General features: G+C 36.9%; 1 protein-coding gene across 2 annotated transcripts in view; it reads left to right on the forward strand.

The window, feature by feature from the left end:
- Positions 1 to 25636, forward strand: part of adamts3 (ADAM metallopeptidase with thrombospondin type 1 motif, 3) — a 144519-nt gene that overhangs the window by 113063 nt on the left and 5820 nt on the right. For both annotated transcript variants that reach the window (XM_051421696.1, XM_051421697.1), the window contains 5 exons: positions 707 to 787; positions 7318 to 7481; positions 11738 to 11894; positions 13017 to 13149; positions 24506 to 24713. In XM_051421696.1, coding sequence (XP_051277656.1) covers positions 707 to 787; positions 7318 to 7481; positions 11738 to 11894; positions 13017 to 13149; positions 24506 to 24713 — 743 coding nt within the window. The remainder of the gene's footprint in view (positions 1 to 706; positions 788 to 7317; positions 7482 to 11737; positions 11895 to 13016; positions 13150 to 24505; positions 24714 to 25636) is intronic.

Consider the following 25636-nt stretch of genomic DNA (forward strand, 5'->3'; position numbering starts at 1 on the left):
TCCTCGGATCCCTGCAATGCTAATTAAATATGACTCCACTGTAGGTGATGTTCTTGCAGAGAAACAGTGAGGTGCTGAAATGGAGAAGTGAGGAGACACTGCGAGACTAACTAACTGATTAATTTCCTTTTGAAGGGAAGACCAGAGGAGCCTTCTCTTTGCCGAAAGGAGCTCGAAATGTGTTTTTAAATGAAACGGAAGACTCTAGAAATGTACTTGGTGAGTCACAGTAGGTTTGTAAGCGGTGGACATCCCTGACAGAAGGTGCCCTATAGTCTGAAAAATCTGTTACTCGTGCCTTATTGAAACATGGCTGAAGACTCCATTCATTCACATCCTGTATACACATAATCAATATGAACACAAAGGAAGAGGAGTTGTACTTCATTTGAGGGACCATATTGATATTTCCTTTGATGACACAAAAAATGGATGTGCATGAATGGCCTGTTTCAATGAAAGTTTTACCTGCAGGCTTAACAGCGAGGACAAAGGCTGATGTAGACATTTAACGTTTGCTTTTTTTCCTGAAACTCCTTCAAACTTCTTTGTAGAGCAAAGTGAACAAAACTTCTGAAACATGCGTGATGTCCACCACTGCAAACAAACAGATTATTTTTGTATCTGCTTAACTTACCTGTCTCTGTCTTATCTTTCCTAACCCCCCTCTTCTGCTTCTGCCGCTGCTGCAACAAACTTGGCAAAGGTTACCTTAAGATGTTTCTCATTCCTCCTGGAGCTAGACATGTGATCATCCAAGAACATGAGGCCTCCCCTCAAATTCTTGGTAAGTGTGACACACAAACACATGAATGAAATCAGAGGATGCCTAAACATAGCTGATCACCATCCTCCTCATGTGTCCCTGGAAGACTAATGGGAACATATACTGTAAAATCATAGATTATAGACTTGGCATAATTTATTCCTTGTCACCTCCCAGACGGAGAAAATTACATATTGCTCATTCATTATTCATCAATCTATTAAAGAGAGGTTTCTGGATTAGTGGGTTCTCTTCCTGTTATTTTATTTAGATTTTTTTACCACATTGAGGTGAATTCATAGTCAAGCATATTCAGAAGAATTCAGCATTATTTATGACCAGGATAATAGAAAAATTTAATAAGTCAGTATGAAATATCTTTATATTCATATTTAACCTCTGCAGGATCTTGTCTAGAACATGTTGAACAGTGGCATAGAGTCGTAGGAGAGGAACCGTGATCTATATGTACAGTAGAGACAAACAACAGCTGACCTGCTGCAGGCAAAGACCCAATATTCACATATGTTTACGTTCAAGTGACAAAGACCCCCAGTCGCTATAGGAGTTATGACTGTTGTCCTTTGAGAACAAAGGAGAATGAAATGTGACGTTAATATAGAGTCACAAAGTCCACAGAAGGGGGTGGTCAGGCTTCATAAATGTGTCAGCAATGTCTGACTTTTGAAAGGCTGCTACGACCTGCAAGGCAAAGGGTTACGCAACCAACAAAGACGACATAAAGGTTAGTTTTTGGTAGCCTTGTTGGCTTGTAAACTTACTGTGTAAAAGAAACAGAAACAAAATTAGTAAAAGTCAACTTTTTTCCTACACCGAGGAAGTCGTTCCCCATGTTAAACCAAGTGTTTATTATTTATATCTTAATTAAGTAATTATTTTATAGTAAACTTTGATATTTTCCCCAACCCTAGGTGAGTAGGTTTTGTGCCTGAACCTAGCCAAATCTTAACCATAGCAGTGTCAGATCATTTTATATGGACATACAATGTATTTTGCCGTTTAACTTGGAGGATTTGTTGGTACAGTATATATATACGCCATCAGTGTCAACTCTACAACTACTTTCTAGCTTTGTCTGTGTTCAAAGTTTTCATTTTATGCAATGTTATTATAAGAAATACTGATTAATGCAATTTTAATTAATGTTAACAAACAGGATCCCTACAAAGACTTTGTCAGACAGAAGATTGAAAGAATGAAAGAGGTGGCTAATCTTTTTGTTTCTTGTTCTGTGAGTGACCCGAGGAAAGCATGATTTCTTCAGTATAGGGGAAACAGGTCTGCATCGATATCCTCAGCCAGAGGCAGTGAATTTTTCAAAGAGTTCTTTGTAAGATTATCATTTCGGCTCAACTTATTTATCTGACAGACAGACAGACAGACTCTTATAGACATAGTTAGAATAGTGGAGGAGCGAAGTGAAAAAGCTAAAAGTCCTACATAACTAAAACAAGAAAAATCTGAAAATATTGGTACAATTTCTCTCTGAAAACTCCAATAACATGTCTGAGAATGTATAAATCAACCTTAGAGGCATTAGTCAGTCCTGAATTGGTGGTAGGCCTGTCTGATTTTGCAATATATTTACTAAAACATGATCTGAAGTCTAAAGATCTACAAAATGATGCATTCCTGGCTCTGTGTTGCTTCAGTTAAACTCAATCTTGCAGGGAATGAGCTTTTAAACATTTGTAGAAGATGTCTTTTTTCGGGTAATTTATTATGGCATTTTTTTTTCTCCAAAAAAGTACGGATTTACTATTCGCTACGCCCTGTCCCCCTTAGTTACTGTTGCAATGCCCTTCAAGCTTAATGTTTTTGCATGGCACCTCATGCAGTTTATCATGAAAACTACAGTAGATGTACCATTTGAGAGTTGTTGTCATTTTCTCAACTGAATTTATTTATTTTAAAATAAATATGTTTATGGAAATGGTTATTTTATTTATAGAGCGCATTTCATTGCATGTAAACTCAGTGTGCTTTACATTAAAAGACAATACAATCAAACCCACCCTATACACCAATATATACATACTACATAGTGGCTAAGCATACCCCAGTGTAAACAGGAAGGTTTTTTAGTCTGCTCTTTATTGTGGACACAGCTGTGATGGACCTGAAGTTTGCAGACAGCTTGTTCTAGAGAGCAGGACTACAGTAACTGAAGGCAACCTCACCAGACCTGGATCTAATTCTGGGCACAGCCACAAGACCTTCGCCCGATGAACTAAGATGCCTGACAGGGTTATAATCAGTGAGCAAGTTAGAATAGAATATAAGCTTGACTTGATTTTGAACGTGATTCTGTATTGTACCAGGAACCAAAGAAGTGCTTTCAGTAATAGAGTATAATGTTCAATTGTAACACTATATTGAGTAACAAGTTTGGCTAAAGTAGCCAAAATCACATAAAGAGCAGAACAGAACTGCTGTTACCCTAAACTCTGATATATAGCTGGAATTCTCTAACGTTACTTGCACTCCTCTCAAAAATGATTTAGTTAGCTAACGATATGCCACCCACTCCAAACATCACTGAATATTGTCCCATACACACCGCTTAAGCATGTGGAGAAATTCAAAGCTTGGCAGGACTGCTGTGCCTAGTTACAGCTGCTAAGTGGACAATTGCTGTTCAGGGAAAGGGTTTAACAAACACTAAATTGTATCTTTCTCAAGAGAACTTTGTCACATATGTATTAAAAAGTCCTGCTTTGGAATAAGATAGTTTTTACCCTTTCTGAGTATTTATTTATGAAGCCCAAAATCACAAATTTGCTTCAGGGGACTTTAACTGTTGTGAAATTGATTGGGGAATCAGAAAGCATCCTTTATGTCAGTAACTATTTTGCATGCATGGGAGTGATGTATGAAGTGAGCCATGGAGATTGTCTTTTTATTTCCTGCTTTGGGATTATTATCTGATATTAAAACTGTTGCGTGTTCTTCCACTTCACACCTTTGTTCATTAACTGCCGAGATATAGTGACAATCACATTTTTTCTTTTTTCTTTTTTTTTTTACATATGCAATAAATCAAATTTAGGTTCAGTGTGATGAGTTTCAAAGCCTTATCACAAGGTGTTGACCCCTGCTGAACACGATGAAAAATGATGCCATCAGAGGCTCAGAATAATTGGTCATTACCCCTAATTTGTCTCCCCCTGACTGTGGTTGAAGCTTTGATAGACAGGAGGAAGTATTCCAGCTCAATCCCCAATCAGACTCAATCACTGATGTTCAAGCAGGTAATTCTAGGGAGTTTTGAGATGTACTTAAGCAACACTGATTTTTATGTCATATATGATGAGAAAGAGGACTACAAAAGAAAGAAAAAGGTTTATTTATATTATCTTTTAGGTTTAGGTAGTTATTTTAGGTATGCATGTATTGATACGCATGCAACTGCAAATGGGACTAAAATCAGGAATGTCTGGCATATTTGTCCTTTTGTGCAGGCAGATTTATAACTTTGAGCTATGTGTGAAAGACCTGTGAAAGAAAATGCATAGGGGCCATTTAAGCAATTAAGTTGACTTGAAAGGCTGTTGTCTCAGACTATCCATCAATAAACTATTTGCTTTCTGTACAAACTACTAGGTTTTCAACTTCATGGAAGAAAATTGCAAGTAATAGTAGCAACCTCACACTTGATGAATTGTTACTGTTAGTGAAAGCTTAATCACTTTTTAAAAAAAAGATTGACCTTTCAGAAACAGCCTCATCAACTTCTTTTAACAGCTGAGCCATGGTAAGAGGTCGATGCCTATTAACTTTAGCTGTTTCATAAAACTGAACTGCATTACCCGAATAATGTAGCAACAGACATCTCATCAGTGGAGATTCAAGCCCCTCGGGTACAGCAGGCCTTTATTTACACAGACAGTACTGGTCTGGGAGGTTGAAGGATAAAGCTGGTGTTATTCTGTATTTTTCCTTTTTTCAAAAGCTATTACAATAAGACCAAAACCAACCATGTCTTAATAGCTCTCACTGCTTCTCTCTTCCACTCTGTCGCAATCTCACTGGTTCCCACGAAGATATGTATCTTTAAAAGAAGCTCTGAAAATATCATTTCATTGTTAAAAAACACTTTCCTGAGCAGCTGGGCGCTGTACGTTTTAGCAAACATTATTTTGTTTTAGAGTAAATAATGCATTTGTTGGGGACTATTTTCAGACCGAGAATATTCCAAGTTTGGTGCTCTAATGAGTGTTTACAAGAGCAGGACAGAGTTTGTGGTCCTCAGTCGAAACAAACTGCAGTGTGTGTGTGTGTGTTCAAGGTAATAAACGTCAGCCAGTGCAACAGTGTGGCTCGTTGATATGCTTTGAACAACAAAGGAAATCTAGGCTTTAGCAACACAGGCAATGCTGTTAGTAGTTTTCAATTCTTTGTTGGTGTTGGGCTTTTCATGGAATTTCCTGACATTACGAAAAATATAGAATATCACCAGCCTTATCCTTATAATATTGGTTTAAAGTTTTAAGACTTATGGTGCTTCTGTATCACCAGGGGAATTTCATTTTATGGAATCAGTCCAGTAATCCGTGGGGATTTATTTCAAAATGTCCAAACCATAAACACGGTTGTCGCTAGTAATGAGCCTTTATTAGATCATGTATATCTTGTAAAAGGGAGCAGTTTGTTCCGTTACAGTGGTTTTCAAGTATTTAGTATTGTGGCTCTTGAAGATGAAGCCGTACTGAGTTGGAGCACCAGCTGTACTATGTGTGCAGAATTCGAACATTCTCTGAAGAGAACCTTCAAACTGCAAAAAGCTTGAAAATGTAGTCTATAATCAGAAAAGATATGTACACATTCCACAGCAGAAATAATTACAAAGTAATTTCCCATTCTTTGTCTTCTCATAACAACAACTCCTTTGAATTAAACAACAGAATACCTAATTTGTCTAATACAGATACAATGTTCTAAGAGTATGTTATGGTTAAGGTTTAGGCACAAAAACAACTTTCTTATCGTTAGAAGAAAGATCCTTGGTTTGGGTTAAAATAAGGACTTTGTTAGTTAATATTGTAATTTGCCTTTGAATGACTACATTAAGGTTAGGGGACTTTTGTTGCCATGAATAAAATAATAAGCAAGGATGAGGTACAATCGTCAAAAAAGTAACAAACAGCCGTCTTTCTCTTTCTTCACTTTCTCGAACCAGCCATGATGGAGCAGTCTTCTGCCTTTCTTGTAGCTGAAAGGCCCAGTGAGCGGTCAGTGTGAATGGTAGTGGCTACTGCAGAATATTGGCTCTGTGCTTCAGGAGAGAATAGGACTGTGCCAGGCAAAATAACCTCCATCATTCACTGAGAAATGTCTGCAGGAAGTGATTGCCTTTATTTTGATCCAACCCTGTAGCTCTGGAATAAGAAACTCTCCATTGCAGAAGCTGTTTTTTTATACAGTAGACAAACAAAGAAGAATAGGTTCTAAAATATAACTTAAACCAACGATATAACACAAATTAAATATGTTTTATAAACACTTTTTGATTGTCTTATGCTCAAAAAAAAGCTGTCAGTTTTAGCTTCAGAACTATTCCTCTGCTGTAGTTTTGTAAACAGCATCCATCCTTCCTGTTACTGTCATTATTCTGTGAAATGACATGTGTTGATGGATCACTGTGAAGATTTTTCTGACATGCTTACCTTTCAAGGTTTCCTGCTATTAATTCTTATTTTCTGTCAGTGTGTCAATATTTCATATATACTCTTGACAGCACTGACCCAGTAAATAATCAGAATTTATTCATCATGACTTCATGACTAGACATGTATTTGAATCTAAAAACTTAGTTAGAGCGCAGGTTTTAAAAGAAAACAGCACGTTTTTGTTACATTTGATGGCCTCACCTGTCAAAATCTTATGCTCTGCTGCTCCAGGCTAACACTTTAATCTTAAATTTGTGCACTCATCATAAAAGATACAGCTCAGTGCTAGAGAACTTGATGCAGTAAATTGTTCTAATTATTTTAATTAATGTAGCCATTATCTACAATTCACCAATTTGAGTCGTGTTTGCTTTTGAATTAACTACGGGACATCAAATAAAAACACAGCTGACTTTTTACTTCTTTTTGCTCCTTGCTATCATTCAGCATAATGCTGGTGTAAGCCTAAGACTGGAGCACCAGAGGAAATGGTCTGTAGCAGAGACATGTGACGTGGTGATTGTAGCAACTAACTAGCAACATGGGATGCATTTATATGCATCTGATGTATTTAAAGTGGCTGTTAAACATGCCCATTTTCATTTCAGCCTCTAACTTTTGACAGGTTTCATTATATTAGCAGTTTGGCAGCTTGTTTTGTATGAATTAGAGAATGAATCAGACGTCGTAATGTTTAGGTATAATCATTCCAAATAACTGCCAGGGGTTAGAAAGACTATGAATCACCCCACAATTTGAGCTCTCTTTCTCTATGAATAATTCAGAACTTGAGAACTTGTAATTGATAGACTAAAGCCATTTCAACTTTGTCAGCGGCTCTTAACAAATAACTGATTACAGCAATCAAGAACCAGGCAACGGGGCATTACATTCTCAACGGAAAAGGAGAGGACGTCAAGACTAGAAGCTTCATTGACTTGGGTGTGGAGTGGCACTACATCATCGAGGAAGACATGGAGACGCTGCACACTGATGGACCTCTGCATGACCCCGTTGTGGTTCTGGTAATAATACCTCCTACTTTATCAAAGCTTTTATTTGAATTGATCTAAAAGGCTATTTGCTTGACAATGAGCACTGTATAAAAGTGGCAGATCAGCCATCCGGTTCAATCCTTCTATGCTCCTATTCATTAATTTTATATCGCTATCTGTTAGATTTGAATTAATTAAACTAAAAACGAAAAATAAATATGAACCTTTTTTAAACAGATTTTTTTAATTTTATTTCAAATGCTTTTAGTATTAAACAGTAACAGATGCATCGCAATAGGAGAGAATGCCAAAAGATAAGAATGTGCGAAGGAAGGATTTAAAAGAGGAACCTGAATTTGCATATTTGAGATCCAAAACCTGAGTGAAACTCTACCAGAGGATACCAATTAACAATCATAGTCGGTTCGAGCAGGGTTTTCAAAAACCTGCATTAAATTTTCTAAATCAAATCCAATCAGGCTGACAGGTAACCGGTGATGTGCAGGATTTAGGGGGATATGGTCACTTCTCTTGGAGCATGTTAGTAGCCAGGCGGCAGCTCTCTGAACTTGAAAAGGTATTTCTCTTGCTGAGACCTGAGTGAGTTACTGCAAGCTGCATTAATCTAACATGGTGGAGATCAAAGTATGAATGACCTTCTCCAGCTTTTCCGATGAAAGAAAAGAAAGGACTTCTCCTATGTCACGTTTCTTAGCTGAAAAAATGAAGCTAGAGCTTGAAAGCAATTAGCTTAGCATTAATACTGGAAGCAGGAGAAACAGCTAGCCTGGCTCTTGACAATGGTCATACATTAACGCTTCAAATGGCAAAATAAAAGTACATCTGTAATTCATTCATTGATATGATTTGATACTGGGCTCAAATTTGACAAACAGATTAGCTCGGTTGTCAGTACGAGCTTTTTTCAGCTCCGTCTTTTGGCCAAAGTGAAGTCTTTTCTCAGTCGGCAGGATCTTGAGAAGGCAATCCATGCTTTTATCAGCTCAAGACTGGACTACTGTAATGCCCTTTACGTCGGCCTCAGTCAGTCCTCAATTTCTCGTCTCCAACTTGTGCAGAACGCTGCTGCCCGATTTTTAACTAGCACGTCCAGACGTGAACATATTACTCCTGTGCTGTCGTCACTCCACTGGCTTCCAGTCCGTTTTAGAATTGATTTTAAACTTTTGTTGTTTGTTTTTAACACCATTAACGGCTCGGCCCCCTCTTACTTGTCAGAGATTTTAACTTTTCGCAATTGTGGCAGAGCCTTGCGCTCTTCAGGTCAGCTTCTGTTAGAAGTCCCTAGGTCCAGACTTAAACAGTGGGGCGATCGTTCTTTTGCCGTCGCTGCTCCTAGACTGTGGAACAAACTGCCCCCTGACATTCGTACCACTACTGATCTCGGCCTTTTTAAATCGAAGCTTAAGACCCACTTTTTTAGATTAGCTTTTAATTCTGAATAGGACAGTACTGTCTCTGAGGTGTACTCTTTTTATCTGCTCCTTTCTGTACATTTCTGGAAGGCTTTTAATACCCTGCAGTGCTGCAGCACTTTAAATTGTATTTGTATGTTATATATGTGTTATGTACTGTTTCATGGCTCTGTTGTAAAGCACTTTGGGTACCTTTCGGCTATTGTAAAGGGCTATACAAATAAACTTGATTTGATTTGATTTGATTTGATTTGATGATATGTCTGAATGACAAAGTCTTTTAACATAAACGGCCATTGGTGTTACGCATGTCTGAAAAGGGCTCCACTGTCGGTCAATAGAAAAAACATTATAGTGAGTGAAGTGCTACTGACCAGAAAAAGTAAAAAAAAAAGTAAAAAAAAACAAACAAAAAAACAGAGTCAAATTCCTAATAAAACCATAGCCAGCAGCGACAGACAAAAAACCCCTGTAAAATTAGAATTAAACAGTGAATTTAGCTGCTGGCTATCATTATGCATCATCTGCCAACATGATGTAGAATAAGAGCTAATCAGATTTTCTTCTATCATGAAATGATTTTGATCTGATACGTGGAAACTTCAAAGGTTTTGTAAGTTTTTTTGTTAAATAAGTAATTAAATGATGTAGCTGACAAGAATAGATATCTTTAATAGGATTATTCATTGGTTTTTGTCTTGTTTCTGTTTAGTGGTCTCTCAGTTCAGTTCTGAGGACTTACATACATGAGACATTACATACACTGGTATTTTTTCATGTCTTTAATACATTACCATTCTCATTAAGCATTTGTTGAGTAGACACATATAATCTTACTTCCCCCACCCCATTACTCATTATTGTTTTTGTTTTTTTCTCAAGGGACAGCAGCTCCAAGTTCGTATGTGTCACAGCAATAGGATGTTGTAAATTGCCATTCACGTGTGAGTGAAGTTGAGGTCTGAAAGGGTAATAATTACATGTACAGACATTTTGAGCACGCTGAGGAGAACAGAAGATCTGACAGAAGTTAATTTACAGTTTTCCTATTAACAGTACTTTTCTGAAAAGCAATCTTATGAGATGAGGAATGAAGGTGCAATCTCATTTCAGAAAACAAAAGCTTTTTAAATATGAGTTCTGTGCTACTTTGGTGAAACATTTACATAATTATTCATACTCAGTTTGGCATTAATTGAAGGATAAGAACATATTGATCCATCTCGGAAGATACACTTCCTAAAGATTACATGTTATATTGATAAATGTTAAATAATAATAATAATAATAATAATAATAATAATAATTATAATAATAACAATAATAATAATAATAATAATGATAATAATAATAACAATGTTCTTTTAAATTTGTTGTTGGGCATGCTTAGCATGCTTCGGTCCTTACTCTTCAGCACCAAAACACTGTCTAGCTAGTTTTTAGATTACATCAAATGCTCATTTACATATTTTTGAAATCATAATGCGACCAAAGTCAAGATGAACTAACTTGAGATTCTAACTTTGTAACTGCTGCCAAGTCATAAATATGTGTCTAAATCTACCTATAGTTTACAAAACGTTTTATTTAGGCTGATGTATAAACTGTGGAACTGAAATATCATGAATTACAAGGATCCAGACACTGAAATAAAGTATATTTCAATTCGAAGAAAACCAAAGAGAAGGAGTTTCTCTAAAAATTAGGGCTTAATGACTGGTCAGTTGGTACACACATTCACAGCTCATTGATGTTTCTGTCCTGGCTGACAGTTGATCAGCTGAACATGCTGCTGTTCTCCTCAACCCACTGAGCACAGTACAGAGAGCCACAACCACTTGAGAGGACATTCACTGAGAGATATTGGCAACCCTCCTCAAGGGAGAGGAGTTAAGGTCTGCCCAAAAAGTCACTAGACTTGACAGAAAGTTGCTAAAGGGTTTTTAGGAAGGAAGGAAAATAAAAAAGGCATTTCTGATATTTTCTCAAAATATTTTTTATGTAATAAAAAACATTTACAATGATTGAAAATCACGTTGACATTATTTTTCATCATTTCTTTTTTGCAATAGATAACTGAATGTGATATGAGTTGTCAGCTTTCAGTATTTCCAGTGCTGATTTTAATCTCACTGTACAGCCATGTTATTGTATGTTTTATATAATGATATAAAAGATATGATATACACCATGAAATCATATCTTGATATTATATTTGAAGGTCCTTCATAAAGACTTGTTGTTTATTCCAGGTACAATTTTCTAAACAAATGTGGAATATTCCTATTATTTAAGACTTCATGGTTACATAATTCTAATCTGTGTGTGTGTGTGTGTGTGTGTGTGTGTGTGTGTGTGTGTGTGTGTGTGTGTGTGTGTGTGCTAATCCCTCAAACCTAATACCCACACCAACACCTGTTTTCAAGTTTCTCCATTTCTGTACTTCTGCAGAGTATTCTGTATTCTGCCAGCAGTTTGCATTTGGAATTGAATTCTCTAATCCACTCTGCACCAACCCTGTAAAATATACTGGATCCAGAGAAAAGCTCAGAAACAGCAGATGAGGTTTCTGTGGGTTCAGTCTTATCTTGTGCATGAACTCTATTATTATTTGACAATTGCCTGTCCTTTCTTCAACCAAGGGTTCCTGTATTAATGTAATGTAATATTTGTCTCTGAACCTTGAGTCATGTTCATGGAAAATGCTTAGGCAATCTTTCTCCTGTCTCTTGTAATGAAACATAATTCATTTATTTGCACAAATTAGCACTTTAAGTATTTAAATGCAAATATGCTGAATGGAAGATAATAGTAATGTGTTTTGTTTTGTCTTCTCCCCTTGATTTGCAGATTATACCCAAGGATAATGAAACACGGTCCACTTTAATGTACAAGTACATCATCCATGAAGATTCAGTTCCTGTCAACAACAACAATGTAATCCAGGAGGAAACATATGAGTGGGCTCTCAAGAGCTGGTCTCCATGTTCCAAACCTTGTTCCGCAGGTAATGGAAAAATTACCATCAAATTAGGAAACAATAGGGAGGAATAATTTCTTCCTACAGATATGTTTATATGAATATTATACTCCCTGCTTCTGTTGTACGTAGGCAGCCTTCAAATTCGCAGAAATACCAATTGAAATAAATTAGGGGGGTGTGTCTTTTAAGGTACTGCTGTTGTACGTCTGAACACATGCTTAGTCAGAGTGGCCAACAGGAGCACCGGGAGATTCCCAGTGGGTTGGTTACTCAGTGGGCCACATAAGCCACCCATTATACAAAAACAAGAGTCAGAGAGATGTGTCGTGGGCCCACTTTGATTATGCACCAGCCCCCATCCTCCTCCAGGACATTAAAATGATGTGCTACAGTAAACTTTCAAAAAGTTGAAGTCATTGTTGCATGAACGGTAATGATTAGTGATAAATTACGCAGCATAACCAGATTAGAGATAAACCACCATTGTAGACCATTTAGGGTTTTAGGATTTAATGAAGAAACAAAATGAAGAATGAATGAACAAAACAAAACCTAGAATACAGGGCCATTTTTGTCCATCCCTGTTAGGCTAAAATCAAAGAACAAACATGGAAGATTGTAACGTGATTGGCCTTGGACACAATCCATATCTCTAGCTTTTTTTAAATGCAGCGAAATCCAAAAACACACCGCCACACCTGTGATAAACACATATAACATAATAACAATCTTTTGAATAAATCAATCTGGGTCGATAAAACCAACAAGAGATTTTATTTTGAACAGAAGGTAATAACAATGCAGTCTTGATATGAAATAAAAAATTTTTTAATGTGAAACAAGGAAAAACAAATAGGGCTGTGTGTCTTTTGAATTCTTTTGATAGTCGTGCAAATTAGTTTCTGTACTGGAAAAAAATTGGAAAAATTATAACTTAAACCAGCAACAGAAGAATAAAGAAGATGAATCCAAATCTGAATTCATTGTAAGCTTTCTGTACTTTTTGATACAGTTTAATTTCTAGCCTTAGTGAAAATGGCTGGACATTGACTGAATAGTATTTGATTATTTCTTTAAATGTTGGCTGTGTCTTTTTTATGGATTACACAAACATTTCATGATAAAAACCCTTCACTTCCTTCACAGGGTTTCAGTACACTAAGTATGGATGTCGAAAGAAAGGAGACACCAAGATGGTCCATCGAGGCTACTGCGACGCCAGCAAGAAGCCAAAACCCATCCGCAGAATGTGTAATCTTCAGGACTGCACACAGCCTCAGTGAGTACAGCCTTCCCAACGTCCCTCACAGGAAAATGTATTCAACAGTTTTTACAGGTGTTGATTAGATTCCAACGGAGACTTGGCTGCAGTCTATTAAGATAAAATGTTAAAGTGGCTTCTCTCCGAATGAGTTGAATTTAAATGAGCTTCTTCTTAACTGTAGTGTTTGGAAATGGACAGAAAAAAATGCACCCAAAAGTCTGTTCTGTTTTATCAAGATTTGAACAAATGTTCACTTTGTGTTTTCACCAGGGGTGTCAGGCTGGGGGGATACAGGGCCCTCATGTGAGGAGGGCCCACAAAGATACTAGAATGAATAGACGTGGATGTTAGGAGGGGCCCTACGCCACTGATTTTCACACGCACATACACAAACACAAACACATCCCTTTTTGCTCTTTACAGGTCTATTGGTATAGGCAGTATATACTCTATATAGTGTGGGACAGAATGGATGGACAATCCATTGAGAAACTCAGTGGATACAAATATCAAAATAATCTGGTTAGTCTGTCAAATGTAATATCTGACAAATCAAGGTGCTTAATCATATTGATGAAAAATCATATAAAAATATTTTAACACAGAAATATAAAAGGGATAGATACAATGTAAAACGGAAATCTTTAATTTTGGCAAGTTCATACCGTCCCGAAGTATATATCATCATATTGCCCATCCTTGCCTATATGTCCTAAAAATATAATCAGTTCCCAAATAGTTGTAAGTGTTGCCTATTTCACATAAACTCTCGTAAATCTTGAACACATTGTTCTGCTTTCAGCTAATTCAGACAAAAAACAAATAAACTCCAAATAATCCTGCAAAATTTGATGACAATTTGACCACAGCTGGTGCTACAGCAGGATGATCATAACTCAGTAGTCACAACTCGAACTCAGCATCTTTGCACAAAGCCTTAAAATTTCCAGAATGGCTACCATCAGCCAATCAGCATGACTGATTTTCACCATGTGTAGAGTATTTTGAATCAGAGATGAAGATTAAAATTTTCTTAAAGGGGTACTTCAACACTTTAGTATTGCACTTACATGAAGATGGGGACTCTTGAGAGAGACTAAAAATAGATTGATTAAAATGAAAGTAGAGGCTGAGAGATCTACACCCTGTCTCCTGAGTTGGAGCTAATAACTTAAATTCTGACAGCCGTGCTCTTCCAGAGGATATCAAAACAAGGGGGAGGTCTCAGAGTTGTTGCTCCATGCAGCAGAGGCAATTTGCATATAATTCTTCAGAGACTTGAATTATGGTGGAAGGCATCAGTATTTTACTTAGAATTTCCATCGACAATTAATGGCACCCTATCACTGGTGTTTTGAGTTCTCATGTGTGAACCTTGGGTGAGTCCCTGTTATGAGTCAAGCTTCATAAGCCCTGCTTTCTACAATGTCTCATAATGCAATTTAATAGCATCTGTCATTAGACTACCTTGTCTGTTAAACGTCCTTATCTTTTAAATCACCCAGATGACATCATGAGGGTTATTTTCTCAGACTTCTCCAAAGCCAAAGAAGACATTTTGAAACTATTTTTACAGCCTGATTGACGAGTAACCTGATCAGAATCAGTTTCTAACATTTTTATTGTTAAAACAACAAACATTGAATATGAATGTTGATCTTATTGCCCTGACGTGCTGCTAACCTTGTGTCTGTGTTGTGTTTAAGTGTGTCATTAGTTTGAATTTTAATGGATACTTGGTGTCCCATGATAAAGTAAGAGCCGCTTCAGAGCTTTTTCCAGAGCTTTAATTTGAAAGACAAATAACATACCAGCAAAAAATTGTGTTTTTGGAAGTGTTGTACTGACTTTAGAAAGACTGATGACAGAGTAACCACATTTTGGTCCACTGAAAATATTGTATTTTGCACATTAATAATATGGTTGATTTTCAGGTCTGTGTAAAAGTTCAACAAAGTTTTGATGAGATAGGAAACATCTAATCAAACTAATCAGAACAAATTGAAGTCTAATCAGGTACAGTAAGAGGAGAAGTCATTTAATCTTTAAATTAACTGCACAAGGGACTGGAGTGATTAAAAATGAAAGGTGTTGAAATAGGCTAGTAATAGAAATACATGTGAATTGCATTAAGGATTAATTCACAAATATTAGGAACAATTAGCACAAATTAGAAATTAAATTTATCTAACTTGAGTCATTAATTCAGATGTATTCATGTTTCTGCTTTAGCTGGGAGTGCTGCCAGGTTTACTTCTAACATCCAGCTGACAGGTTCACGTCTTCACCGCAGATCACAGCAGCTATTCGCTTCTGCCATACTTTATTTGAGCAGCGGCATAAATCTGACTTTATACTTTTCCCCTTCAATCTGAAGTCTGAGATGGGCTCAAACCTTCAGAGACCCCAGGCCAAAGTTGGTAAATCTCTACAAGGCTTACACAGGGAGGATTTTACACTTTGTAGCACTGTATCATCTGTGCCAAGCACCTGTACAGGTTACATTTTATCAATACAACCTTTCAGCGTGACTTGTTAGGAGTCTGTTTTAAATTCTACATACATAAATTCTTGTGGTTTAGAATACACTTAAGCTTAGCTGCTACACTCCTAATGGTAGCAGGGGTGTGAGAGTAGAAGACATTTCTGAGGAAATTAATTAGTTGGTTCAGGTGATGAAGTCTAAACGCAGGGTCATGACAGTTGAAAAAAGAGAGGGTTGCATGAGCTTGTTAGTTGTGTAGGCTGTAAACCGCCAAGATGAGAGGGAAGTTTCACAGCAGCTGTTGTTAAAAAACTGCAGCCAAAATCACCCACCCAAATCTCTCATCTGCATGAGGCAGCTTCTTTAGCTTCAGCCAACTTCAATACTTGGAGATGATGCAATATAACACCCCAAAGACCTCACACAGTAAAGTAATGTTTATTCGCTAACTGTTCTGTTCAGCTTTAAACCAAAGGAACAAGAGAGGAGAGAGATCTAAGGCTGTTATCTGATGCTGGATGAAACATTTTACTTTCTGCTGTTTAAGAAACTGTTTGTATTCCTGATTGACTCCTCTTTGGGATGGAGATTTGACCGCAGCTCACTTCAGAACTCCATTTGAACCAATGAAATGAATATCTCAGAGGTGGTACTCTTTGTGTTTCAATCTTTTTAGTTTTTTGACAGATACCGTAGGAAAAGTTTTATATAAAAACAACCATGCCTTATGCATCTTAATGGACAAACTTAACTTTGTCAAAAGTTGTGTTAATGAGAATCTCTTGCCTTTTAGCAATGCTAGGAGCATGGTTCTAGAGATGGCAAGTTTGATCAGTCAGTCCACCTCTTTGATCCAGACACATCCCAGGATATATTAAGGTGGATTGCCATGACATTTTGTAAAGACATTCATGGCCCCCAGTGGATGAACACAGACTTTGTATATTTTCAGATGTTCAATTTTTCACTGAAATATTTCAATATCTACTGGATGGATTGGCAAATTTGATACAGACATTCATGGTTTTAACACAATAACTGGATTTTTCTGTGTTGCCATGAATTTGACATATTGTGGGTATGAGTGAAATGTCTCAAGAACTATGGGATGGATTGCCATTAAAGTTGGCACATACATTCATGTTCACCTCAGGATGAAATCTAAGAACTAATGTTTTAACTAGCATCTTGATTCTCATTTGTCCAATGCTTTAGGTTAAACTAAATGACACTAATTTAAAAAATGTTAGCATCCTAACACTCTAACTCTAACTAAGATGATGCAACATCTGCTGAACATCAGCATGTTAAGATTTTCATGGTAAGTATGTTAGCATGCTAATGTTAGAATTTAGTTCAAAGCTACTGACTACACTACACTACTATTAAGTACAGCTTTAGCCTTAGCATGGTATGATGGGCATCAAAACACCCGCACCAACCAGCATATGCTGCTGTCCTATTTTCCCAGAACCAGTAGCAGTCAATTTATCACATTCTATCCTCACATCAACCTGTGGTCTGCAGCTGTTGATCTATAGTGAAATACTTAGTTTTTTTTAAAGATTTTTCTTGCAAAAAAGGATTTTGTTTATTGTGCAGTTGTTCATTATTACCAGATTTCAATTAAATTTGTCTGGAAATGTGAACCCTGGTAAAGTAAAAAACAGTTTTTGTGCAGATCCAATCATTTTGATCATAAAGAGCATTTCTCGGTTCTCATTCGGTTTGTATGGTCTCATACATTACTCTAATGAACTATTACTTACTTGGATAAGAAAAATCTGGGACATACTGTACATCCCATGATTGTCAATTACTATGTGCACTTTAAGATCTAGATGCAAAAAAAAAAAATGCTGTCTATCTTCGGCTGTCCCTATCAGATAAAGGCAAAAAAAGGGCAAAAAAAATCCTTAAAAAAATTAAATTCTAAACATTTTCTATCATTGAAATAGAATAAAAGATTTAGAGCATTATGCAGCCTTTGTGGAGGTATGTGTATCTCTGAGGGTTTCTTTTTTTTCTCCTTTCTCTTTGGCTGACTTTGACTGACTTTGTAATTTGGCGTCCGAGTTGGTCAGTGTGAGGAGACATACTTTTGAAAAGAAAGGCGAATTCCCTGAATAGCTGGCCTTATTTTTTTCATCATTGCTCGACCCCCTACCTTGCTTCATGACTTGACTTGTCTCTCCTTCCTTTAGTCTGAGAACAACTGAGATTTCAAGCAAACTTCCAAAGACTCAGGCAAAGGAGATAAGAAATGTCAAGCAGGAAATTTGGGACAGTGCGCCTGAAAAAGATAAGAACACAGCACTGATTATGTAGAGCAATATATAATATATAAATGTATCTGTCTTACAGTATGTTGTAGCTTAATCTATCTAACAGTCCAACTGCTACTTCCCGTCCACAGAAACAAATGCAAATAGGTAGAACAAGAAAGGCGGGATATGCTCTGACACACAGCAAATGTTTAACACTTGTGGGTAAAATGGTTTTAATCAAGGTGCAATAGATTGAAAGCGTGCCACAGTAATTCAAATGAATCAAACATGTATAATCCCCTCTAACTACTAAAGTAGTACAATAGTTCAAAGATTTCCTTACAACATGCTCAAAGTTTTCTTCACAATTTCTTCGGCAGTTTTCTTTTAGAAATGTCCACTGTAAACAAAATGCTGACGGGTTTGTCAGTCTGAACAAGGAGTCCTGTAACTATTGTTTACTTTCTATACCTGTAAAATACTGCAGCCTCTAAATGTTTTATGTTGGTGTGTACACAGCAGAGGCAAAATCCTTTTACAGCACTAGAAATTCCCCTTTCATACAACCTGAGGCTTTCATCCATTGTTTGGGTCATCATTTGCTGGTAATAATAACATGGCTCTCTTTAATTAATTAATGGAATCTGGAAACACAACAAGTGTGACTTGTGTGTGTGAAATATGAATATTATGACCCATCCATCACAGTTTGACTTGGCTCATCTTTGAGCTCCAGTATTTGTCTACAAGGATTATAGTATTTCGGGTGTGTTTATTGGTTTTGCCTCCAAATATGGTGGTTTATATAATCTGAATGTTATCTTGTTTAAAACCGGCCTGAATGTCTGACTGCTTGTGTTTCTTGTCCTGTTGAACTTTAAAGGTAGAAATCAAATTAGAATCAGGTTGTAATAAACTGGTATTTAGTTAGTACTGTATGTCCCCCTACCTATCTAGCCAATCAGTTTGGTTTCTGCTGCCACCCTAATACAGTACATTGTACAGTACACACACAAAACATTCAAAAATTAAAACAAAAACAAAAAACGAACAGACACCTATAACAATCTGAGCCTGTCAGTGACAGAAACAAGCACTTTTAGTGGACATACTTGATTACACTGCAGCCATCACAGTCCGTTTTTACAGGTGTGTAGAGACAGAATATGTTCACATTTAAAAAAACGTGAAAGAAAGTGTAGGATTTGCCAGTGTAGTGATGAAGTTGCACATTGCAACCAACTGAATAATGCTCGCCTTCCAAGTGTATAGGAGAAACAACGGTGGCCACAAAAGTCACGAAAAACAAGAAAGGCCCTTTCTACAGCCAGTGTCTAATTTGTCAGTTCTTGGCTACTATAGAAACATGTAGTTGGCGGACTCCATAAAAAGTGACCCGCTCCCTCTAAAAATGTCTCATTCTCAAAAGCACAACGATTCTTATTTTCAGTTTATTATACACTAATGACAACATACCCATGATTATTATATTATGTTTCTGCAAATAGGTCCTCCTAAATGTTATATGTATATATTTAAAATATATTTATTTGTGATTGCAGTGAACTAACTTTTTAAAAAACACATCTTGTGGCCGATCAAGATGCGTCTTGAATGAATCATAGTCCATTTGAGTTGGTTCAAGTATATATTCAAATTATAATCCATTACCTAAACATAATCTCTGAGTTTTAATGCTTTCTCTCTCTCTCTCTCTCTCTCTCTCTCTCTCTCTCTCTCTCTCTCTCTCTCTCTCTCTCTCTCTCTCACACACACACACACACACACACACACATATATGCACAGTTCTGGTGGGCTTCATTGAAAGGTTTGGGGGAAGACAAGTGAAAATATAAGTGAAAATGTATATAGTTTGTTTGATTTACTAAAGACCTGCATTGAGGAGTCTCAGCATTTCAAATGTATTTGTTGCTTCATGTGGACAAAGTATCGGCAGAATTATGGTCTTCTTCACCACTCATGAGTGAGTCTCAGCTTCTCTGAGATCTTTGGAAAGAGTCTGCCTGCATTCAGAAAGCTCAGGCTTTGTGTTATGAAAACATTTCACAGCTGAATGCTAATTCTCTATAAGTAACTTCTATCCAAAGTCAATGAATGGTGTGTTCAATGCTTTTCACGCCTGCTTCTGAATTCCATACTTGATTCTTTGCTATATCCTGCAAAGAATCCTGAAATGCATCACATTCCACTGTAGCTGCCTTTTCCCCTCCATTCATAAGTTCCATTTATCGGCTCAACAGTGATTGAAGGTCCTTAAATAATGTGTGGGATTTAAGATTTGATTCACCAAGAGTTTGCGCAAGTCTGTTGAAAAAGCTTTCTGAAACCATCAAATTAAATACAACATTTCACAACATGTGCCACCTCAGCAAATATTAGGCTCTCCGAGTGTACCGCCATTATGACTGACGTTATAATACAGCAGTGTAGGCCTATTCAGCAATGGACAGTTCACACAGGGGACAGGTTAACCCCTAATAAGAAGATTATTTATTGTTGACTGTTGTCAGCCACTGCCACGCTGTACAAAGGGGTAGCAATAGAACTGGTACTTAAACTCTTCCACATGTGGAGACCCGGAAGCTCACCTTGTGTAGTGTGCACCCTCAATGCTGACTCCTTACTGCAGCGGGCTGCATGTCATCCTCTCTCTCTCTCTCTCTCTCCCCTGCCTTTCCTGTCGATCTCTCCAGCTGTCACTGTCTACTAAAACATAAAGTGTCCCACAAATCTCACACAACCAACACAACGCTCATACACTGCAAGATGTAACTAGTCATGGATGCATGAGTGCATGAACATGACTACATAGCAGGCTGTATTGACCCAAAAATATTCTTGCCAAACTTATTTTAAATGATATGTCAGCTACCTCGTAGTGTAGATCTTCAATTTGCCTTTTAAGCCAGGTAGAAGCAGCTCACATATATATATATATATATATATATATATGCATGAATGGAGTATGCCCCAGTCTGTTGGGGAACCAGAGAATTATCCAACTGAAAAGATGGAGGACTGATCAGAGGTTTTGTGGAAAAGATTATGACGAGGTTACCGATTCAGAGCTTGATCAATAAGCTTAAAGACTGACCAAGGGGCTGTCATCAGAGTGAGATAACTGGGTTAGCAAGAAAAGTTTGGATTTAACCCTGAGGTTTTTGCTCACTTTAAACTGTGGTAGATCTCAGCAAAGAGATATTGATTTTCTGGCAGGTTTATGTTCCAATGTAGTTTTTTACTGCCAGATGACACTGTTCAGTAGAGCTTATTAATTGGAATTAAATTTGTCATTGATGGCAAGAAAAATGCTAAACTCTTAACTCTTAAAATACCATGGAAACATACTGGAATTACTTTACCTAAAAAACAAACTTTTACTGCATCACAGAAAGACACCTTATCTCCACACATCCAGTTAAATTTTTGTGGTGGATACAATACGCAAACCGAGGCATCAGCCATGGTGACAGGTTTAGCATTTTGGAATTACTAGAAAGATGTAAGTTCCCCCTCATCCCTTATACAAAATAAATCAGGAAATCAATACGTTAGTGAGAACGTTAGCAAGCTACACAACTTTTTATAGCACCTGAAAATTTACCACAATATATTTATCTGATCTGAGTTTGTTTTTTCTTTTTTTTTCTTTTTTATTGCAATATGTGATAAAATTGTATATTACTAGTCACAGTAGTCTGTGAACATCTCAATTTGATGTCTATACGAGGACTTATGATACAAATAGATATGTTCTACTGCTACTGAAGAGATAAAAACAAAGTGAAATACAATGAAGATCAATATGACAACAACACTGGTTTCTGTCCCTGCTATAATAATAATTATAAAACTGTCACCAGTGGTATCAAAAGTAATTTAGTGTGAGACACATTACTGTAGACTGCCAGCCGGTGGATGATTTCAAGTGTATTATTGAAAACATTTAAATGCTTTTATGTAGCGTTGAGTGGAGACTAAATATGCTCCCTGCTGTGGTGAAGGGCATAGAATCATCACAGGATCATATGGAGTGTTTGTTCTGTTTCCTGCAGTAGAGAACAAACGAACAAATACAACAACACATAGACATGTTTGTAAACGTCAAATCTATCTTTGTCTGATTTCCATAAGCCGATATATATATATGATTGATTGATGAATAATTGTATAATTTTATTAGGTACATTGCTTATACATCCCACAACTTATTAGGGCCATTATAGGTTTAAAAAAGTAATTACGGAGCCAGGGGAGGGGGTATATTCTGAAATTAAAGAGATCATAAATTTGCAGAAAAAAATCAAGAATTCTCTAAGATTAAATCACAAATTAATGAGAAAAATACTCTCTCACAGTTGGTCTATATAATGATGTCATACTAAATGCTGTGCAACACTCATGGTTTTTGCATTAATTATTATATATATATATATATATTATTAATAATGTTATTAACAACCTAATATTTCACACTGCAGCTGGAACAAACTCCAACATACTGTATGTGGAAGCAGCCACACTGAACTAATTCATTCATTCATAATTAGGTAATACCCAGGTTATCATAGTTGACAGTAATGTAGGATTATGAGGATGCAGCCAGGAGATTGTTTGTGGATCTACCGATGCACATTCAACTCGCGGAGGACTCGTATGAGACAGCTGACACTCACTGACTGTTTGTCACTGGTAATAGAGATTCCAGTCTGCAGTGCAGTGCAGCACTTCTGACCATATGCGCTCTCTCTCTCTCTCTCTCTCTCTCTCTCTCTCTTTTAATCATGCTAACTGCAGTTGATCCTTGTTAGCACGTTGGTCCTTGTTAGCACGTTGATGTTATTATTGAGCACACATCAAAGCGCTGCTGTACAGCCTCACAAAGCTGCTAGAACAGCCGTAGACTTAGTCTTGTTTATCTTGTGCACCAAGATTCAAAAAGTATAATCTTCCAGGGCTTTGGGGGCTCCATAGATAGGTTTAAGTATGCATAAAACATTGTTGGATGTAATAAGTATATAAACACTGTGGTCCCTACACTATTAAAGCCCACAATTATCTGTTCCTTGTCTTTCCCCTTGAAACAACCCATTGAAAAAACACTTTCTACACAATATGAAAGACATCAAAAGAATGAGAAATAACAGCCAGACTTTCAATAGTTTCCTTCCTTAGAAAACATTTGCTGTTTTCTTCAAAACTGGCCTTTTGTTGTCAACAACCTTTTGTGTTCTCTATTTTAATAAATTACCCATTAAGGTATATTACCACCATCAACTATAGTCACCTACAGCCACTGCATTTAAAGGAAATGTATATCAACTGATGAATATATTCGTGATGCGCTTGCGTACACTGATAAAATGCAGGATACACACAATGCAAATATTGCTCTATAGTGTCACTAGTTGTCAAAAACCACAGGTATCAGGTGAGATAAAGCATTTACACATTTGTAAAGGTCGTATTACTGAGTGTATTAATGTATGTAATGTATGCAGCAGTTGCATATGATACCAAACCCAACCCAAACCTAAATATCTGAGCAACAGGGATCCCACAGTGTGTTCATTTCTACTCCAACCAATATCAAGCTTACCTTTTCAGTTGATTGTTAATTGCTTAATGTTCAAATTAGGGTAAACAAACCCTTTCAGCAGCAAGTCGATGATGGCTGTGAAATCCATTAAATTATTCAGTGTTCATAAATCTGTGAAATAACAAATAGAGTAAAACAATTTCATGTCATCAGTCCCCTGCATTTTTTTATTGTGAACATTCTGTCAACACAGATTCTTCTTCAGTGGTGGAATGTAACTGTAACCGTAGCTGTAACTGAATATGTACTATACTTATGTACAGTTTTGAGCTATTTCCTTTTTATGATACTTTCTGCTTCTACTTGACGACACTTCAGAGGGAAATATTGTACATTTGACTCCATTTGTTTGACAGCTACAGTTACATTTCAATCTAAGATTTTACACATATGGACACATATGAGCGGTTTATAAAATACAACAGATTGTTATAAATTAAACTAGCGATACCCAACCTTGTTTGGCTTATGACCTCTTAAAAAAGAGCAGTGTGTCATTGGGCCCCTTGCCACATTTCAGATGTCTGAGTTGTTACCAGCTCCACCAAACAGTGATCCCACCTCTAAACTTCTCAGACAGTTTGAAGGTGAAATTATTCAATAATTCACAAACAAATGTGTATAGAAAAGTTAAAAATGTTCACAGATTTTCATAGCAGAATCTGGTTCTTCTGTCTTTCCCCTCCTGTCTTACAACCCCCCAGATATATATTTATATTGTGACCCACTGGGGGGGGGGGTTTGGTCTTGCAGACCCCTACCAAACTAAATAATAAAGTAGTTAAAAGTAGCTCCACCTCAACGAGCTACAACAGTAAGATGCTACACACATTGAGGCATCTATATTAACAATCTATCTTGTATATGTCCTTTTTTCTTTTTTAAAAATCTGAGTACTTCTTCCATCACTGTTCTTCCTAAATGTATAGCTTTCCTTATGACGTAATGAACTAAACCTGCTACATATCTTCATTAATATTCTCATTCTGATTTGTCCAGATGGATCTCAGAGGAATGGGAGCATTGTACCAAAACCTGTGGCAGCCTGGGCTTTCAGATCCGGACTGTTCGCTGCGTGCAGTTTCTCCACGATGGCACCAACCGCTCCGTCCACAGCAAGTACTGCAGTGGGGAGAAGCCAGAGAGCCGGAGGCCCTGCAACAGAATCTCATGTCCTGCTCAGTGGAGGAATGGAGCGTGGTCAGAGGTTCAGTATTCAAAATATTTTCTTTTAAACTCTGGACTTCTTCTCAAGCCACAGATCCATCTGATTGATTTTATATTTTGATGTCAACTTGTTTCCAATGAACTAATGTCAGCTTACAGTTCACCTTTTTGCTGTAGTATTATGTCGGTGCAGTTGCAGCTTTAACATGCCTGACATGACTGATTTCTTAACGTGACAAGACCATGTATAAAAATAAAACATGAGGCATCTGATATTTAATTTAAAGCAGTGTCACATCTCATCTGAAAACACAGCAATTTTAGTTCCTCTGTTTCCTTCATCTGAATGAAACCTTTGAAACCATCAGAAAGTCCAATAAATCAGACATTCAGCTGAGTGGTGGAGAAGTAGATAAGAGCTAATAAGATGCAGTTCTTCATGTCAGCAGTTCATTTATGTGAGCTGATTTAGCTGCTTTTGATAGCATGGTCTATAGATCTTTATTATGTGCATGTATATGCACATTTGAGGTTGTAGTGATAGTAAAATAACATTGGTGTTGTTAAATTATCTTGTAATTTATTTGTGAGTTAATAGCAGATGCGTTTCTTTTCTAGGGTTTTAGCTTTATTTATTTATCTTGGATGGGAGTTAGTCAACATTTTACCATTTGAAGATTACTAAGTTCTGTTTCACAACCAGTTCATTTAACATTTCCACTGAGGAGATTTGGAATACAGCTGTTGTCAGTGCTGTTTTACTCAGGAGGAAACAGATTTCAGACTAATTGTCTCTCTGACATTTTCATTCAGTCACAGTCAATGCTCTAATCAAGAAATAAAGTCATATCAAGAAAAAGATCCACCAAAGATTAAGGATCCCCTACATCCAGCCGTCAGGCGGGCTGTGTGGATGCTGTAACCTGTTAACAAGTTCCTACAATCCAGCAATTTGCTTTAGGC

The sequence above is a fragment of the Dicentrarchus labrax genome, unplaced genomic scaffold (assembly GCF_905237075.1).
Source record: "Dicentrarchus labrax unplaced genomic scaffold, dlabrax2021, whole genome shotgun sequence".
Lineage (NCBI taxonomy): Eukaryota > Metazoa > Chordata > Actinopteri > Moronidae > Dicentrarchus > Dicentrarchus labrax.